The 19,213-nt window shown below is 41.1% G+C and overlaps 10 protein-coding genes across 10 annotated transcripts; 5 read left to right on the top strand and 5 right to left on the bottom strand. All coding sequences in view use genetic code 12, as the record gives it.

Annotated features, from left to right (window-relative positions):
• Positions 1-27: 27 nt before the first annotated feature.
• NSR1 (nuclear localization sequence binding protein) lies at positions 28-1,407 on the top strand (the record flags this gene model as incomplete). Its single annotated transcript, XM_006686813.2, has 1 exon — positions 28-1,407. The coding sequence occupies one exon, from the start codon at positions 28-30 to the stop codon at positions 1,405-1,407; it is 1,380 nt and encodes a 459-aa protein (XP_006686876.2).
• A 536-nt stretch (positions 1,408-1,943) lies between these two features.
• Positions 1,944-4,127, top strand: RIM8 (ph-response sensor protein; the record flags this gene model as incomplete). The annotated part of the gene is made up of 1 exon (XM_066158333.1): positions 1,944-4,127. One exon carries the CDS (start codon positions 1,944-1,946, stop codon positions 4,125-4,127), a length of 2,184 nt encoding a protein of 727 aa, XP_066014430.1.
• An 87-nt stretch (positions 4,128-4,214) lies between these two features.
• On the bottom strand, positions 4,215-7,358 carry KEL2 (Negative regulator of mitotic exit; the record flags this gene model as incomplete). Its single annotated transcript, XM_006686811.1, has 1 exon — positions 4,215-7,358. One exon carries the CDS (start codon positions 7,356-7,358, stop codon positions 4,215-4,217), a length of 3,144 nt encoding a protein of 1,047 aa, XP_006686874.1.
• A 1,081-nt stretch (positions 7,359-8,439) lies between these two features.
• VPS53 (Vacuolar protein sorting-associated protein 53) lies at positions 8,440-10,842 on the top strand (the record flags this gene model as incomplete). The annotated part of the gene is made up of 1 exon (XM_006686810.1): positions 8,440-10,842. The coding sequence occupies one exon, from the start codon at positions 8,440-8,442 to the stop codon at positions 10,840-10,842; it is 2,403 nt and encodes an 800-aa protein (XP_006686873.1).
• A 206-nt stretch (positions 10,843-11,048) lies between these two features.
• Positions 11,049-11,822, top strand: TRP1 (bifunctional tryptophan synthase trp1; the record flags this gene model as incomplete). The annotated part of the gene is made up of 1 exon (XM_006687269.1): positions 11,049-11,822. The coding sequence occupies one exon, from the start codon at positions 11,049-11,051 to the stop codon at positions 11,820-11,822; it is 774 nt and encodes a 257-aa protein (XP_006687332.1).
• Positions 11,823-11,894: 72 nt separating this feature from the next.
• On the bottom strand, positions 11,895-13,562 carry CCT8 (T-complex protein 1 subunit theta; the record flags this gene model as incomplete). The annotated part of the gene is made up of 1 exon (XM_006686809.1): positions 11,895-13,562. The coding sequence occupies one exon, from the start codon at positions 13,560-13,562 to the stop codon at positions 11,895-11,897; it is 1,668 nt and encodes a 555-aa protein (XP_006686872.1).
• A 174-nt stretch (positions 13,563-13,736) lies between these two features.
• Positions 13,737-14,957, bottom strand: PSN45_004654 (uncharacterized protein; the record flags this gene model as incomplete). Its single annotated transcript, XM_006686808.2, has 1 exon — positions 13,737-14,957. The coding sequence occupies one exon, from the start codon at positions 14,955-14,957 to the stop codon at positions 13,737-13,739; it is 1,221 nt and encodes a 406-aa protein (XP_006686871.1).
• Positions 14,958-15,685: 728 nt separating this feature from the next.
• PSN45_004655 (uncharacterized protein) lies at positions 15,686-16,858 on the top strand (the record flags this gene model as incomplete). The annotated part of the gene is made up of 3 exons (XM_006687267.2): positions 15,686-16,136; positions 16,414-16,587; positions 16,851-16,858. 3 exons carry the CDS (start codon positions 15,686-15,688, stop codon positions 16,856-16,858), a joined length of 633 nt encoding a protein of 210 aa, XP_006687330.2.
• Positions 16,859-17,054: 196 nt separating this feature from the next.
• PSN45_004656 (phosphatidylglycerophosphate synthase) lies at positions 17,055-17,858 on the bottom strand (the record flags this gene model as incomplete). The annotated part of the gene is made up of 1 exon (XM_006686806.2): positions 17,055-17,858. The coding sequence occupies one exon, from the start codon at positions 17,856-17,858 to the stop codon at positions 17,055-17,057; it is 804 nt and encodes a 267-aa protein (XP_006686869.1).
• Positions 17,859-17,996: 138 nt separating this feature from the next.
• Positions 17,997-19,193, bottom strand: MVD1 (diphosphomevalonate decarboxylase; the record flags this gene model as incomplete). Its single annotated transcript, XM_006686805.2, has 2 exons — positions 17,997-19,097; positions 19,149-19,193. The coding sequence occupies 2 exons, from the start codon at positions 19,191-19,193 to the stop codon at positions 17,997-17,999; spliced, it is 1,146 nt and encodes a 381-aa protein (XP_006686868.1).
• Positions 19,194-19,213: the final 20 nt, after the last annotated feature.

Raw genomic sequence — 19,213 nt, forward strand, 5'->3', positions numbered from 1 at the left:
CATACCATCTGCATCAGACAATCAAAAATGGCCAAATCAAGCACAAAAACTGCCAAGGCAGTGACAAAGAAGGTGAAAGACTCTAAGAAGAGCAAGAAGGTTGAAGCCAAGCCAGTGGAATCCAGTTCCAGTGAAGAATCTTCTTCCGAAAGCGAAAGCGAAGAAAGCTCGAGTGATGATTCTTCTTCTGAAGACAAATCTTCGTCATCTTCGTCTTCTGACAGTGATTCTGACAGCGACAGCGACAGTGATTCCGAAGAAGAAAAGAAGGTAGAGAAGAAGGTTGAGAAGAAGGTCGAGAAGAAGGTTGAAAAGAAGGAATCAAGCTCTGAATCTGATAGCGATTCTTCTTCTGACAGTGAATCAGACAGCGACTCCGACAGTGACAGTGATTCCGAAGACGAAAAGAAGGTCGAGAAGAAGGTCGAGAAGAAGGTCGAGAAGAAGGTCGAAAAGAAGGTCGAAAAGAAGGAATCTTCTGACAGCGACTCCGACAGCTCCAGCTCCAGCTCTGACTCTGACAGCAGTTCCGACAGCAGTTCCGACAGTAGTTCCGACTCTGACAGCGATAGCGACAGTGATTCCGACTCCGACTCCGATTCCGAAACCAAAGCATCTACCAAGAAGGACAACAAGCGTAAACCAGACAGTGACGAAGAATTCCAAACCGCTGACGAAGAACCAACCCCAAAGAAGGCCAAGGTTGTTCAAGAACCAGCCACCCTTTTCGTTGGTAGATTGTCCTGGAACATCGACGACGACTGGTTAAAGAGAGAATTCGAACCCCTGGGAGGTGTCATTAGTGCCAGAGTAATCATGGAAAGAGCCACTGGAAAGTCCAGAGGTTACGGATATGTTGATTTCGAGAGCAAGGCCGATGCCGAAAAAGCTCTTCAAGACTTCCAAGGAAAGGAAATCGACGGTAGACCCATCAACTTGGACTTGTCTACTTCCAAACCTCAAACCCCAGCTAAGAACGACAGAGCCAAGAAGTTCGGTGATGTTGTGTCAGCTCCTTCCGATACTTTATTCATTGGAAACTTGAGTTTCAACGCCACCAGAGACAAGTTGTTCGAAGCTTTTGGTCAATACGGTGAAGTGATTTCTTGCAGAATCCCAACCCATCCAGACACTCAACAACCTAAGGGATTCGGATATGTTCAGTATGGAAGCATCGAAGAAGCCAAAGCCGCATTGGAAGCCTTGAACGGTGAGTACATCGAAGGTAGACCTTGTAGATTGGATTACTCCACTCCAAGAGACCCAGCATCTTCTCAGAAGCCAAGATTTGGAGGTGACAGACAAGGTGGATTTGGAGGTAACAGATTTGGAGACAGATCTGCCACCAACTCCCCAAGACCCCAAAAGACCGCCGAATTTAGAGGTACCAAGAGAACCTTTGACTAATCCCTGCATTCCTTCTGTATAGTAGTTAATAAAATGTTTTTCACCGTATATGAAAGACTCCGATCGGAGATCATGGAGTAGAGGCGAAAATTTGACAGGTCAGCCGCACCCGCCAAACTCATAAGACAAGAAAATATCGCCAGACCCATACACAAAACCCCAAAGTTGATGGTAATTTCGTTGGCCAGTTACCGGGTGCTGTTTGTAAACTTTGCAATATTTTCTTTTTGTTATTTGTAGAGGGTGGCTTTGATAAACCTTGACATCTGGTTCGCACAATGGGGGAGAGGGCGAGGCCTTTTTTTTTTGCTCACCCATCAATACAAATATAACCGTTTCAATTGATAACTTTATCAGTTTGAAGTTTTATATCAACTACAATCTTGTTAAATCAACGGCATAGTCCTTACTAAAGGCCTGTACACCATCCATATTTCAAATTCATTGTTCTGTTAGATTTTTTTGTCCACCGTTAATGCTTGTGTGCCGTTGAACTCGAACCTTTTATACCTATTGTTCACTACTGTTTTATCTTCATGAGGAAAGCAGTTTCAAGAATAATACCGGGACGGCTGAAGAGCTTTCTCGATGGTCCGAGTACGGGGCCTGCTCCGGCATCTGGCGCCGGTCCCGTGCAGACTCCCAACACCGCTTCCTCGTCTCCTTTTAGGATAGACTTCAATTCAGTTTCTGACTTCTACATTGTCCTTGATAAACCCCATAACTCATGGCTCCCAGGCGATGAAGTATCGGGCCAGATTATCTTGATTACAAAGAAAAATTTAGCTAATATTGTTATCACTCTTTCACTAGTGGGCTATGTTAAGATCAACGGATTATCTCATTCAAAATTAAGACCTGTGAAACACAGCTTGTTTAACCATACCATCAAGATTTATGGCGATGACTTACAACCGACAGAACGCTCGGATGGTCTATCGAGTGGGTTATATAAGGGAGAACACCGATTCCCCTTTATTGTAAAGTTACCAAACAAACGCATCTATACTAGCATTGATTTCGGAAAAGGGTCAATTACTTACTTACTCAAGGCCACTATGAGTGACTCAAACATGGTATATGCTCAGTCAAACACTCCTGGAGATTCCAACCCTTCATCTCCAGGCTTACTTGCCAAAACAAAGAACCTTAAGATCCTCAACAACTCCAATTATAGTTCAGAGAAATTGATTAACTTGATAAACCCCATAGATGTGAGCACTCTTTTGCCACCAAAGACAAAGAGACTAATAATCAAGGATCCTAGGTATAACAGAAGACTTTCTCGGACTCAAAGTTCCAATTCTACCATAAATACCTTCAACACCTTTGGCACTTTTTCCTCAAATAACTCTGACCCGAACGAGAACACCAATTCGAATTCAAACTCCCCACGAGATCAAGAAATGGGCGAAAGCCTTGAAAACCAACCAGATGACCACAACGAAACTCCAACCACTCCTCATGCTCCTTCAAATAGCGTGGATTATGCCTCTAAACCAAATACTATCAAAGTATCATTAGCAATTCCTGAAAAAGGTTATTTGAGAGGTGAGCTAATTCCAGTCAAATTGAATATCAATCATCTTCGAAAGGTTCAGGATGTGAATGGAATCATTATCACCTTTGTTAGGGTTTGTAGGTTGGAAAGTGGTCCCGATGGAATTTACGATTCGTTTAGAAAGGACTTGGGTCAGAAGGTCATCCCCATATACGTGGATCCAATTAATTTCAAGGCAGAAATCAGTACGAACATAAGAGTACCAGCTGACTGCTTTCCTACCATCAGTGGATGCCCCTTAGTGTCGTTTCAATATTTTGTTGAAGTGTTGATTAACTTGTCTGGAAAGTCCGTTTCATTGGTAGACAATGAACAGACAAAATCGTCTGTGGTAAGTGAAACCGGAAGACAGTCTCCAATAGTCGATTTCTCCACTAACGGATCTCAAAATGTTAATGAAGACACGATGAACTCGGATTCAGCTACAAACACCACAGACTTAAGACTGCAATTCAAGTATCTGTCAACGGTATCAGATTTCAACCATAAAGCTACATCGAGTTTCATCAATACTGATAAGTTCAAACATCTGAAGAAGTTTTTGCAGTTAACTTCAGAAGTGGTGATTGGAACTCATAGGCTGCAAAAAGATTCCGACTCTTCTGCTTCGGTCTCAAATCCTTTGAGTCTGGATATACCTTTGGAAACACCACCTTCCCGAGGATCATCATTGAGGTCTGAAAGCTCTCCAATAGTGCCTGCGGCCCAATCACATGCGGCCCAAATCATTCCACAACCATTGTTCAACGTAATTCCAGAAGCCATGGAGATTAACCATTTCAATGGCAGAGCTCCTGATTATAATGAAATCCATAATGAGAGTGGGTTGTTACCATTCCCTGAGCAACCAGCGATGTCAGAGAAAGATCAAATGAGAGCTCATGAGAGGAGTCTTTTACCATCTGAGCCTTTCTTGTCTGTTAATGACGTTGAATCGAGGGAGTCTGTCAGTCCAATCATGGAAAATGCCCAGCTTCTCGAACCATCAACTCCTCCTCAAGAGACAAATGGTGGAACCGACTTCAACTTTTTCAGCAACGAACAATCACCGAATAACAACGAACAAGAAGACCAATACAGTCAGATTGACTATGTTCCAAACTATGAAAGATCTAATAATGATCCGCTAGTCGAGGGTAACTCGACCTCAGAACATTGAAGTTTATAGAGTAACGAATTACGATAATGTATTATAGTACTATAAAAGTTGACAAACATATCTAATGATACAAGTACGCAAAAAGCATCATGTGCTATTATGAGCCAAATATAACTGTTTCTGAAGAGAAGTAACGTTATCTTTTAATTGATCTCTCTCCTGTTTCAAGATAAATAAGTCAGCTTCTAAATCTTTGAGTTTCATATTATAATGAGCGTTTTCGAGGGCATCATCGTCTTCCTCATTTTCTGCTTCACGAATTGGGTTGGCGATATTAACGTTCTCTTGGCTTGGGAATTGTAAGGGATTTCTGGTACTTGTTCTCTTACTGGCCTTTTTGAAGAGCTTCAACTCATTGTTTTCTTTAATCAATTTCTCCATCAAAGACCTTTGGTTGTTCAATTCTTCTTGGGTTAATTTCAAGGCTTTTGAAGTGTTGTTGACACTTTGCAATGCATCTTTATAGTTCGAATCATAGGTTCTCAAGTTTGACAACTTGACATCCAACTCGCTTCTCAAAGTGGAAATCTCTCTGGCGGAGGTGACTTCTTGTTCCTTGCTGATCTTCATTAAACCATCCAATTGTTTTTGCAATTCCAACACCATTGGGTCCACTGCATTGTTGACAGACCTGTCAGTAGAAGCAGAAGAGATGTTTCTAGTGTTCCAAGCATTGACTAAGTGTTCTAATTGGTTGGAAATATCCTTCTTGCTCCTTCTTGTGGTAGAGTTACTCAAAATTGATTTGTTCGTGCTGTCAACACCATTGATGCTGCGAACATCCTCTTGTTCAGGCTCATCATCTGAAATATCATCGTTATCGTGGATAGATCTGTAATTATTGTATTCCAACTCTAAGTTGTCATGCTTGGATTTCCAGTTGTTGATCTCCTTGTGTAAGATTTCTTGATCTCTCACTTGTTGTGTCAAAATCTTGACTTTTTCTTCTTGTTTAGCTATGATCTTTTGGAAATCCGATAATTGCGCAACCTGATTATTCATAAAAGGCTCAAATTCTTGGATCTTGTTGTTCAAGACAGAATTCTCTTGGGTCAAATAAATTAACTTGTTATTTAATTCCAATCTTTCCAACTTGTAACGTGTAAGTTCACCTACTGAGTTAGAATTGTTGGTGATATTAGAAGCCACATCTCTTTCTTCATTTTCTTCATCGATTTTGAGCAAATTTGGATCGATTTGCTGTTTCAATTCTCTGATGACATCATCCTTTTCTTGCAATTGCAATTTCAAATCTTCTGCATTTGTAGAACGTAAGGCAGTGTTTTCGTGTTCCAATGCATTGATCTTTTCAGTAGCATTTTGCATCTCAATCTTGGCATTTTGCCTTAAAGCTGTCAATTGACTAGTAAGCTCGGCAACCAATTGCTTAACCTTTTCATTTTCAACATTCTTGGCCAAATTAGGTGTCGAACTGTTCACCAACCTATCAGTTTCAATGGCCTTGGTGTGGCCATTAGTATTCGAGAAGTCGTTGGTGCCAGAATTCGAAAATCTTGAAACATCAATATCATCTTCGGTGATGTCACCTCTTTCAGAGATGGCGGTCGATGGTACTTCCACAAACTTATCACCATTATCGATAACGTCTCTAGGTCTTTCTGGAGAAGCAGCCGGGGTTCTAAATTCTTCAGGGCCAGCCGAAAAGCTTCTGGCATGACGCTGAAATCCTTGTCTAACTTCATCCTCTTGAGAACTAGAGTGTCCCATTCCAGTTGCAGCCACAGCTCCCACAACTCCAGCGGTTCCAACAGCTCCAACAGTAGCGACTCCACCAAAAGGTGTGGCCGAGTTGGAACCAAGAGGCGACGTTGTTGAAGAACGAACAACAGTATCAGATAAACCAGCAGCCGCAGCAGCCTTTTTAGTAGCCTTAACAACAGTTTGCCGGGAAGACAAGAAAGAATCAAGAACACTCAAGTCCAACTGGTAAATGATAGTGTCCAAGTCAGCAGCCGGATCTTTCGTCTCATAAGTATTAAAGTCATTAGGATCACTTGAAGCATAATCGTTCTTGTCACCACCCATAATCAAAATCTTGTTTAAAGCCGGAAGATAAGTCATGGTATGACCACATCTAGATCCAGGGCCATCAATTTCACCGTTTGATATCAATTTGGACCACACCAAAGTGTGCAAGTCCAACACATACAAAGAGTTGTAAATGATTCCACTAAAGTCGTTCCCTCCATAAACATAAAGTTTATCGTGGATAATACAAGCAGAGTGTTCGTTGACCGGCAACGGGGTGTTCCCAGAAGATGAAATCTGAGTCCATTTGGAGCTGGCAATATCAAAGCACCACAAGTCGTTCGAAACCTTTTCGTTATTGTACACCCCACCAAATACGTAGATCTGGTTTTTATAGACCGACATTGTGTGGTTTGTCAAAGGAGGAGGCCTAAAATTATTCAATGGTTCGACCAAATTCCATCTGGCCTTGGGGGACTTGAAGGTGTTCAATTCAAAGTAGTACAAGTCATTGAACACATCATTTTCCAATTGACCTCCGAAAAGATACAATCTAGAAGACTGGTTATTCAACGACACCACTCCAATTGTGTGACCATAACGACCATTGGGCTTGTTCAAGATATGGCTTGGAATGGTATACTTGTTGTTGTTGATGTTGAACAAATAAAAGTTGTTGTCGGGAAAACCATTGAAGTCCGTATCGACTGTATCACCTCCATAGATGATAAAGGCATTTCCAATCAACACTGACGAGTGGCCCACTCTGGCGGGTGGATTGTTGTTATTGGCGATGACCACAGGCTCGGCCGTATATTCAATGGTGGAGTTAGTGGATGGGTCTACGGTGGGAACGATTTTCCAAGTGTCACCAAACACAGAGCCTTCTTTCAAACCCCCCATTAAAAACACCTCATTTTTCTCTGATGAGATACTAGAAGCCGAGTGCCTATAACGAGGAAACGGAGAGTTTCTCAATTTGAACTTCGTCCATGGAGTTCCTTCGGGGTCAAGGGGAGGAGAAGATGTTGTGGTTGCACCTGCCAAGGGTGATTTTTTCAATATTGGTGAATGGTACACGGGACCGGAAGCATCACCTTGTGAAGGTGTGGGCAAGTGATTATCATAACCTGGAGTCAATTCTTGACTAGCATCGATCAGAGCAGCCGAGTCATCGTCGATTGAAGTGTTAGGATCGATTGATCCGTCTTTTTTCTTTTTACCGAATTTAAAGCGGGCCATTTCAAAACAACTTGTAAGGGATTGAATAAGTCAAGGCACAACACGGAACGTAGATTGCTTGGGTACAAAAGACAATACAAATTGTAATAAAAGAACTTAGAGTTAGTTCTGGGGAAAATAAACTGAATGCTCAAATGCAAACAAAAGTCGGTTTATTTATTTCGTGGAGAATCCACTAATGCCTGTGAACAGAAAAAAAATTTTCAATATTAAACGAGCCGTTATACTAATATATTTTCCTTGTTTCAGTGAATGGTCGATGTACCGACTCCAGGAATGGCTTAATGGGGAAATTGTTTGAAGATGTCAGCCAAACTTTGGCCTGGTGGTGTCTCCTCATTATTACTGTAAGAAGATGAACATCTGGTATGAGTGGCTAAGGTACGTGAGACGTTTTGTATTCATTGCCTAATTAGGCAATGCAGAACTTACTATTTTGAGAAATAAGTTGTGGGCCTCGCTTTACAAGAGTTACCATTCGAGGAAAAAGTGCCACTTCAACCACCGGGGGAGTATCGGTGAGTGTTAAGCATACGGTCCTAATTACAGTTATTGTTCATGGGCATACATGTGGTGGTGGTGATATGGTGACTTTTATGCTTGGTATTTTCAAATGCTACATATTTTAAGCCACGCCCGCATTTGCGACAACTTTGTTTGTTTAACTGACGAAGTGGCGGCTACCGGAACCTGTTGAAAGGGTACCTCTTTAATGTGCCAGAGCAGTTTTGTGGGGATTTTAGGCTTTGAACCGTACACGGTGACGGCGGGAAGAAGCTAGACGGCTAAACCGCTCAGATCCACGCGAAGTTCTTGGTAAAAACACTCTGTGTACCTCATTTTTGGCAGCCATTGACATGTCCATCCATTTGGGTGAATTTGCAACAATGTGAGCCTGATAATTATACTGAGATGTTCAAGTTACCATTGGATCCCCAAGTACCTCTCCAGTATATCTGTATTTATTATGTTGCCAATCTTATCTCTATGCGGCGCTTTTGTCCTACTGGTTAAGTTTGTGCTCGCGTAGGTTGGTGCGCACTCGAAATCGTTTCCTCGAATACTACTGTACCGCTGAAGCATGAACAGCTTCGAGTACAATCCATATGATGATCTTCGGCAGATATTCCAGGATCCTCAGTCGATAAAAGAGTTGCCGCAGCTTCTAAAATATATCAATGACCACAAATTGGCTGTGAGTCAACAAATCAATTCCGATATCAACAAGTTTCACCAAAGCAATAATGATCTTTCAGGTAAAGATATTTTGGAATTGATCCAATCTATAGAGACCACACAGACCAAGTCTCAAAGAATCCAAACCTCCATTCAGTCAATCACCTGTGAAATCTCCAAATTAGACTTGATGAAGAAGAACCTTACGTTGTCTATGAACATCTTCAAGAGGCTTCAGATACTAAGCTACTCCATCAACGAATTGAACCAGCACCTAAAAGCTGACTACAGATACAAAGATATCTTTGATCACTTGAATAACACTAAGGATTTGTTGGAGTTCTTTAAGCCATACAAGTCGATTGACGAGATCAACAGATTGCATTTGGTAATGGCCAAGATCGAGACAAAATTGATTGACAACATTTTCATCGATTTCGAGGAGATATTGGTGTACCACAAACCGCTGAAAGACCTCAAGTATGCTTGCATGATTCTAGAGCTTATTGATGATAAACAGAAAGACAAATTGTTGAATTGGTTTTACAACCTCCAGCTCAAAGAAATAAAGGCAATTTTCAACAACTTTGACGAAGCTGGTTCATTGGACAACTTGAACAGGAGATTCATATACTACAACAATACTTTGAAAAAGATGAGGTCGGAAAATGCAGATATATTTCCGAGCAGCTGGAACATTGAGTTGGAACTATCCAAGTTGTTCTGCGAGATTACGAAGGAAGATTTATTGGCAAAATTGAACCAAAGAAAAGTGTCTTCCGAAACCTTGTTAAGTTGTTTGAACACCACTCTTGAGTTTGAAAATAGCCTTAATACTGCATTAAAGTCCACAGACTTTACAAGAATTATTCTGAAGGTGTTTGAGCCTTACTTGAGCATATGGATAGGTGATCAAGACAGATATTTGAACTCTAAAATGATTGAATTCTTCTCGGTTCCTAAAATCCCTCCCGAGTTTCAATCCAGCACCAGCTTCAGCGAGTTTGAAAACGTTTTAAAGATTAATAGTATCCCTAACATTTCGAATTCCTCAATCGAACTATTCAAGGTATACCAGAAGATCTTGATTCAAGCATTAAAATGGTCTAATGGTAAGATACACTTGGACTTAGCTAACTTGTTCAACAAGTATCTAGCAGAATATCATGACAGAATATTATTGCCTATTGTGAATAGCGAACAAAATGAAGCTAATGAGGTCAATCAGCTTGAGTCTATTAAGTACTTGACGATGGTATTGAATACGGGGGATTACATTATCAACAACTTGGACGACTTATACAAGAAATTTAACAACATTATCAGTGCCCAATACAAGGGTAAGTTTAACTTCGATAATTTGAATCATTTGTACTTGAATCTTATCAACAGGTCCATGAACAGACTAATTGACTTGATATCTACCGACTTAAGGTTCAGTTGGAGGCAATTTGAAAACAACAACTGGAATAACAATGAGCCTTCTGAAGAAGTATCCAATTATATGATTGATATCAAGGGGTGTTTGACTAAGAACTGCAAGGCGATTTTACCGTTAATAATACGGGAAAGTTATATTCGAACATTTTGCAACAAAGTAACGGAACTTGTGGTGAGGGATTTCTCCAACAACTTGAAGTTAATAAAACCATTGAGTATCCTTAATATCGAACAAATCACTAACGACATCAACAACTTGAAACAATTGATAATGAAGTTGCCACTTTACTCCAACCCTAACTGGGATGATAAGACCCTTAACGACAAAGAGAAAGACAAGTCTCTACAATTCTATGAAAAATATGTTGATAACCAGTTTTATAAGTTGGAGATGCTTTTGAAATTACTTTTAACTCCAACATTACCGATTGACAACTTGGTAGGAAGTTACTTCAGCTTGATTCATGACAATTCGATAAAGAACTTCAAGAAATTTCTCAGCTTAAAGAACTTGTCAGTTCTAGAGCAAAGAAAGTACATTGACAACTTCAACTTGCAGCTTTCTCTAGCAAACGATGATTTAGCAGAAGAATCGCCCATAATGGCCATACTAAAGGATGACAGCCCTGGACCTATCAATACCAATCCAAGTGTCTCAAACACGAATTCTGGAATTATCTCACCTTTCCCCAACATGTCTTCCCAGGCTGAGGGAAGTAAATCACCCAAATTGAAAATTAATAACTTAGAAAAGAACCTTAGAGAATTGGCATTGAACAGTGAAAGTAACATCAACAAGTTTAATGAAAATTTCAAAAACTTTGGCAAACTTTTCCGTAAAGATAACCAGAACCAAGGTCATGAGTAGGTAAGTATGATTAAATAGATAAGTATTAGTCACACCATTTTATTTTCACACTCTCAGGTTTGTCTTCTAGAAACCTTGCAGAGGGGTTTCCCTTGGGCTTTCAGTTTTAGGTTTATCAGTTTTAAGTTTATTCTCTTTCTCCTCTCCATCACTGACCCAAAAACTAGTCGCAAAAAAAAAATCCGAATACCCCAAACCACTGCAACATGAAGCTTGTGAAAATATGTGGTATTAAGCGTCAACAAGCAGCCCTGGAGGCCATATCATTCGGTGCCGACCTACTTGGTATGATAATGGTTCCTGGAAGAGCGAGAACTATTGACATCGAAGAAGCGAAGGCTGTTGCACAATTAGTCAAGCAGACAAGGCAGCATAAGAAACGTCAGTTTCAAACCATGACTGAGATCTTGAATGTCCTAAGAGAAGAAGACTTTGAGACCATAGATGATTATAGTGACAGGATATCAGACTTACTTGAAGAAAATGGACCATTTTTAGTGGGAGTATTTAGAAACCAGCCGATGACTGATGTTTTCAGAATCTCTGAAGAAGTGGGCAACGACATAATCCAGCTCCACGGCAAGGAAAATGTGCTAGAATACTGCAGCTATAATTCGAAAAACTTTGATCTGAAGTTTGGGGTCATTCCTCGTTTCGTGATTCCTAATGATGTTTCTAAGATTTACGACACTCTAGAAGCCATTTGCATTGGAGGAAAATATTTTGGTAATGGGTTCCTTTTACCGTTGCTCGATTCTGAATTGGGTGGTGAAGGTAAGCTTATTGACTGGTCACTTTTGAAGGAGTTGACACTGGGAAAGTTCATTTTGGCTGGTGGTTTGAATGAGTTTAACATCTTGCAATTAAGCGAGTACTCCAACTTAAAAGGATTTGATGTTAGTGGAGGAGTGGAAACTCAAGGAGAAAAAGATCCTAGAAAAGTAGAAAACTTTATCAAGAACGGTAAACTGGTCGCTTAAGTTGATGAAGTTACGTAACGTTAAGGTGTATTTAATTATTTATAATAGTAATAAAAAACCATGCACTCAAATTTAGTCTTCTTGATCCCAGTTTTGAGGAGTTGGTTTATTTGGCATCACTGGACCACCAGCTCTTTTGGCCATGATGATCTGATCAATAGATAATATGGTATTAGCAGCTTCCGTGGCCAAGTTAATGGCAGATCTTTTGGATGATAACAAGTCATAGATGAGCTCGTTATCAACATTAATTAGACCATCCTTAGAGTCATTTTCAATATCAATTCCAATGTTCAACCCGGAGTTATCATTCAAAGAGTGAATAGCATATAATTTGGACAAGATTTCAGTTGAGTCCAAACCAGAAGTTTCTGACAACACTCTTGGCACAACTTCAAATGCTTTAGCGTATTGTTTAATGGCCAATTGTAATAAACCTGGAGTAGTCTCTCCATATTTGGTAACCAACTTGGACAATTCGATTTCAACACCACCTGCACCTGGTAATAATTCATTGCTCTTTAACAAACCTTTAATGGAGTTAACTCCATCATCGATGCATCTTTCAACATCGTCCAAGTTGTTTTGGGTAGCACCTCTCAAAATAATCGTGGAAGTTCTGGTAGTGGAGTCTTCCCCTTGTCTGAAAATGGTGACTCTGTCACCACCAAGCTCTTTGGTTTCTATGACATCGATTTCTCCCATTTCATCTGGAGTTGGAGCTCCCAATCTTGGTAAAGGAGTGGCTCCACACACTTGACAAATTCTTCTGACATCAAATTTCGATGGGACTTTCAAAATCAAAATCCCGTACTTGTTGAAGTAGTGCAAAGCCAATTCACCAACAGAAGCACCAGCGATTATGACCTTAACACCTGAATCACTGATTTCTTTACACATCTGATCCAATTGTGCTTCTTCATCTTTAGAAAAATCCAACATTTCTTGGGCATTATGCAATAATACAGTAGAAGACGTTTCGGTGGTAGAAACATCAATAGGGCACGAGAATACAACCACCTTGGAAGTGCTGGTGATGTTTTTAACGGATCCTTCAGGTTGTCTTGGGAAGACCATTCCTTTTACCACCTGCGAATGGGCCAAACTTGAACCCATGATCTTTACGACTCTGATGGAGTCCACATTGAAAGCAGAAGGCTTCTTTGGATTCAACACCAACTTAACTGCATCTATGATCAATTTGGAAATCACAGGTTCCAAAGCAGACTGCTTAGAAGAAACAACCGACTTGATGACCTTAATTAATTCTTTTGGATCAGTTAAAGATTCGACTTTATTTATGACCAAAGAGTCCAACTTCTCCATCACAAACTTACATGCCAAGTTATAACCCTGAATGATTTCACTGACATTTAAACCCAAAGATAATAGTTTACTGGCAATGTTCAATAATTCACCAGCCAATATGATTACCAAGTTGGTGTTATCACCCATTTCAAACTCTTGTTGTTTGGAAGCCATGATCAAGATCTTGACAGCAGGATGAACGATTTCCAACTCGTTAATCATGGTTGCAGCATCGTTTGTAACAAAAGTTTTACCCAACTTATTGACTATGATCTTATTTCTTCCACTGGGACCCATGGAAGTCTCAACAATTTGGGAGATTTCTCTAACAGCCTCGATATTTCTGATGATGGCACCATCGGCACTAGAGTGTGATTGGTAACCTTGCTTGAACAAGCCAGCGTTCGGAGCTTGAGGTAATTTTAAAGACATAGTTAGGAATATCAAACAGACGCACTCGTCGCCATTGGCATTTTAAGCAGATTCGAATCGCGCGGTGTGAAAAATTTACTGGGTTGGCGCACGTCGGGGCACAGAAGTCTGGTGTATTTATAATACAAGAGATATGGAGTAACATATGCACATCATAATAGTAACATCCTCAGTTCATAAATCTTCAACGTTTTCGAGCTTAACCAACCCCTCATGAGCCGGTGACTTGGGGAATGCCAGGTTGGGATCGGGGATATCAAAGGCATCAAGCACTTTTAAAAACTCCAGTTGATTCTTACTCTTCATGGCCTTGTTAATAACGTCGAAATGTTCAAAGTTGTTGAATCCTGCAAACCCATCGCCTGACGAATTCTGGTTGAAAAATCTCTTCATAGATTGGAAAAATTTATCGTAATTATCCAATTTTCCTCTTAAATCGGAGTTTTCAATCTTTAATTCTCTAATGTCATCTAGAAGTTGTTGTTGGGCTTGTTTCTTCCTCTGTCTACACTTGGACGCCGCAACTCTGTTTCTTTCGAGAAGCCTGTCTCGTTTCCAAGCAGAAGTTCCTGGAACCGGTCCGTTATTGGGATTGTATATCACCTCATTATTGTAGATAAGTTGATGGTTGGGAGGAGGAACCCCGGCATACACAGTATGCTCTTGCGAGTCGTCTGGGACTGGCAAAATTTCTTCTTGTGGCCCAGAGAATACGGCATTAGTAGCCGAAAGTACTGTAGCGGGAGCTGAAGGTGATGGAACCGCCCCTGGTCCCTGGGACGGAATTCCACCCACCACCGGTGCTTGAGTAAAAGTCTGGCAAGGAGCACCTACACCGACTCCGGGCGCTGCCGGGTGTCTCTGGTGTTTTGGGCCCACCGAATAATGTGCCTGTAGTTCTGGTGGAAGAGAGGAGGGAAGTGGAGTAGCAATGGGATGGGATGTAGGATCGTGGTTATTGGTGTTAGGGAGCGGATGAGATTGAAATTCATCATGGGATCCTGGAACCATGCCAAATCCACCCCCACTGTTCTGAAGTACTTGCGGTTGTAACGCCTGGTTAAATCGAGACTTTTCGTGAAGGTCGATGGGAGTGGTTTCGTTGCTTACCACATCATAGTTGTCGTCAAATATTGCCTCATGGTTGATAATCTGGCCAATCTGACCGTTGGAGATGGAAATTCTTCGACGTAATACCGGCATTCCGTCCTGAGAGAAGTTTACAAACATGCTCTGGTCAAATAAAGGGGGATTAGTCATGGGATAGGTATTCAAGTCAAATGGATTATTGAACATCCCCGAGTTGTCGTGGGTCCTTTTGGAGAGCGAGCCCTGAGTCCTCACCTCGATACCCTCGATGCCCTCGATGACGCCGGTGTTATTTATCTCACTCATTCAAATATTGTGGTGGAAGATATGACGGTGTTCTGGGTAATGGGATTCTCCTGATCACCTGAGATGAGGGTGTATCGGTTGGAAGGGTTTGAGAGGAGAAGCAGAATGAACACTAAGGGCAACACACTATCTGTTTGAAGGAGGCTGTACACAAAACCACCGTGATAGCAATAAAAAAAACTTTCAGCCTTGGATCTGGTTTGGTTGCAGAATTGTAACTGGTCTTCAAAAGAAATAATTAAGTGCGTTCCGTTATTTTTAAAAATGGGCCCAGCAAATAATATATTTTTATTGGACTAAAATAACTGTCGGCCAAATTACGCGAGAAGGTTGAACTAACACTAGGCGAGAGCCGTGGGTTTAACACGGCTGTATTGGAATACTGTAGCGTTTCCCCACTCGCCTTATTGTTATCGCAAGATAGTGCAATCAATGTCTCGCCGGAGAGATTTGCGATACGCAGCTAGTGTGGCACTCGGAAAATCCTTCTAAATCAAGCTTCCAAATCACACCAATAGGTGTGTGAAGTCATTTAGAGCCAATAAACCTATCACAGGACTTCAAACTGTAAATTGGCTAGAATATCACGTTTCAGGAGTTAACGGGTTTAATATCTACGATTGCGAATTGCACAATAAACCCGCTCTCTTTGCTCGCTTGCGACAAATTGTTTACAACACAAAACTGTAGACAAGGGATTGCCACGGTTTTGGAATAATCCCCCGTACATGGAGGACCTATTCGATAAACAAATTGATCCTCGTCTTCTGCATCTACCCCAGTTAAGTGAGTTCTTTCAATATGTCACGGTTTCAAAGTTGTTAAACCCTGCTTTTATCCAGAAGCTCAACTCGATGTTTGTGACCAACGACGATGGATACGAGTACAAACTCGAGTTGGTGGTGGAAAACCAGCGGGGGTTGAAGATATTTGGTATTCCCATGTTCAGCAGCAATAGTTTGATCCCTATGTTGGATCCTTCGAGTTTCCAGCTTTTAAACGGCCAGAACTTGAAGGTTATTGACAACAATCTTAACAACTTGCCTCTCCCGGACTTGAACTGGCAATGGCACTGGGAGTGTTGGTACGTGTTGATGCTTAACGATGTTGACGACCAGGGCTGGATCTACTCGAAAATCAACTTCAACAGCCATCATTGGAAAGGCAAGTACTATTTTGGTAACTTTATTAGAAGACGTGTATGGATCCGCTTACGGCATCGTAGTCTCCTGGAAATGAGCTCCTGACCTCCAATTTGCATTTATATTAGTTGTACCTTAGCATTAGCATTAGTCCACTCGTCTAGCGAAATGTATAAATCTCGCGGTATTTGCAACCAAATTTTACCGCCATATGACCATGGAACCAGCTTTAGCTCTAGCAATTATCAGGTACAAACACAGAAACGGCCTTTCACTTAAGGAAACTGTGAAAGAAGTGACATATATACTCACAGTACCAGAAACCAGAATGCTAAGATTAAAGGCTGTTGTCACTGAAATCACTAATGATACAGACTTCTTCAAGCTTTTGGCCAAGCTCAAAAGAGCATGTTTACACAACTCCAAAAACTTGAAATCATTTCTTGCACAAGTAGGAGAAGTGTTTCATGAATGGGCAACACGATACCGTTTTTATCGGGTCGAATTTATCAATATCTTGCTCTTATCACTTGAAAGTCTCTATGTCAATGCTCCCGGGGTGGAAACTTCGATGATCATGACCGGCTGGGTCTTTGGGTTGGTGAAAAAGATTCTACGCCAGGCACAGCGATGCTCACCGTACGAGGCCAGTCAGTTTAAACGTGTGTTTATTAATCGGATCATTATCAACATATATCTGATAGTGACTGAGGTCAAGCCTCACCTGGAACTACCTTCCTCAATGAAACAGGCATTTAAGTCCCATCCCAGGGGCAACCGTTGGTTGGATTGTACTAAAGTTAGTGAATTGGTCATGGGGTATTTGAGTATCATATTGTACCTACAGAAGAGTTTGACAGTTCTTCAACACAATAAAGTGTTGGCATTGTTGATTATGTTTGAGAATGACGAGTTATTGCAGTATTATGGGGGAAATGCTAAGTTATCCTTCGAATTAGATCTTTAGTTTGTCACCCAAGGTCTTGATAGACCTCTTACTAAAGATGTATGATAAGGCACTAATAAGGGTTGTTGCAGCCACCAAAACCTCGAAGTTTCCCAATAAGGCTCCGTAGTAGTCACTCATTATCCATTGTTCAATTTGAGGTTTGAACACCAAATTACCCACATACACCATCTGGAGACCGGTGTTGATCTTAGAAAGCAAGTTGGGTTCCACAGAAACAGTTGGAATGCTCAAATTAGCAAACCGTTTAAAGGTCTTGGGTGCTGGTAATGTAACATACCGGTAGTAAACGCCCATAAGTGCCAACATGGCATCCTTCCCTATAATAAGAGCCCCCATATAGCCAGGCATGATGCTAACAACTGACAAAGAGATCGTACAGATGCCCATGAGTAACTTGTCAGCAATTGGATCCAATATCGTCCCCAATATAGACTTCATGTTGAATTTCCTTGCAATGAACCCATCCAAAAAATCGGTTACACAAGAATAGGTGAATAAGGAAATAGCTGTATTCATGTAACCCGTGTATATGCAGTATCCAATTACTGGAGCTGTGGCAATTCTGGTCATGGTGAGGAAATTGGGTATCGTATAAATGTTGTCGATGATCTTTAAAGGCTTTGGTTCAGTTTCAACATTGGGCTTAAGATTCAACAATCGAGCAGAGGTCTTCAAAGGTCTAAAAGCATCGCATCTTGAACCTAATAAACTGGCTCTAGGCAAGAGTACCCTCGATCTGACAGGTGCTCCAATGAGCGTACGGTACACAATCCCATTAGTTAACATCATACTGAGTCTCAATGAATTTTCTCAAAGAAGCTGCGAACTATACTACTGCCAAACCCGGGGTTAGATTAGAATCTAATTCATTTAGTATGCTAAACTACTATTACATGCATCACGATGTTTGAAGAAAAACAAACATGATTACTTTGGCAATCCAGATTCGTTGATCAAGGAGATAGAAGTTTCCTTAGGACCTTCACCTATCTTAGTGGCAATGATCTTGGATACACCAGTGATTTCGGGAATAAACGACTTGAAGTCGAACGAGGTTACGGTTTGTGGCTGCTTGAAGCCTTGGATATTCTCGAAATATGGTTTCAAACCACTTAATATTTTGTCCTCGTTTTCTGCTTCGTAATACAAAACAGCGTTTGGACCAGCATCATAGGTATAGGCTACGATGGTCTTACCTTCAATTTCATTGATTTTGTGAATCAACTTAATGATCTTTTTGGACGTATCATTCAAGTAGAAAATAGGAGGGAATGAGTCCAAGCACACGGCATGGAAAGAGTTAGAGTCCTTCATGGTCAACTCGGCAAATGTAGGGAAATCCTTTTTCAAGATGGCACTTTTCATTTCCTCAAATCTTTGAGGAACGAGTTCATTGATTCTGTGGTTGAACAAGTCGGAGGTAGCCACAGTGCTTTGCATACCGGAAGTAGAAGGCACATCTTTCTTATCATCAGATACCACCAAAATCAAAGCTTTCATATTTGGCCAGTGTTCCAAAGGAGCAACTTCAACTGCCTTGGAGTCTTCACCGTCTGGAGATTCACCCATTTCCCAAGCCACATACCCACCGAACAAAGATCTACAAGCGGAGCCACTACCTTTTCTTGCAATCTTACTGATCTCCGACAAGTCTTGAGGCAACTGGTAAAGCTTGGCAATAGAGAAGACCAAAGCAGCAAAACCGGCCGCAGAGGAAGCTAAACCAGCAGCGGTTGGGAAGTTGTTCTCGGAAACAATATGCAACTTATATTCAGAAAGCTTTGGTAAAGAAGCATCCTTATGTTCGACACCTTTTCTCAAAGTTCTTAAATCCTTCAAACAGGCTTGAGTTCTTTCACTGGACAAACTTTCCAACGCTCCATTCAACCATAATTGGTCTTGTTCGAAGTCAGCTGAACAACTGGCAGTAGTCAAGGTTCTTAAGTCATCTTGAGATAAAGTAACAGATATCGAGGAATTCGTTGGAAGATTCAAGGTCTTATCTCTCTTACCCCAGTATTTTAAAGTCTAAAGCGGTTAGTAAAGGAACAGCATATTGTTAACAGAGACTGAACTTACGGCGATGTTAACAGGGGCTGTGGCCGATGCTTGGTACACAGTCATGGTGGTGGATAGAGATACTT

The sequence above is a fragment of the Yamadazyma tenuis genome, chromosome 6 (genome assembly GCF_029203305.1).
Source record: "Yamadazyma tenuis chromosome 6, complete sequence".
Classification (NCBI taxonomy): Eukaryota; Fungi; Ascomycota; class Pichiomycetes; order Serinales; family Debaryomycetaceae; genus Yamadazyma; species Yamadazyma tenuis.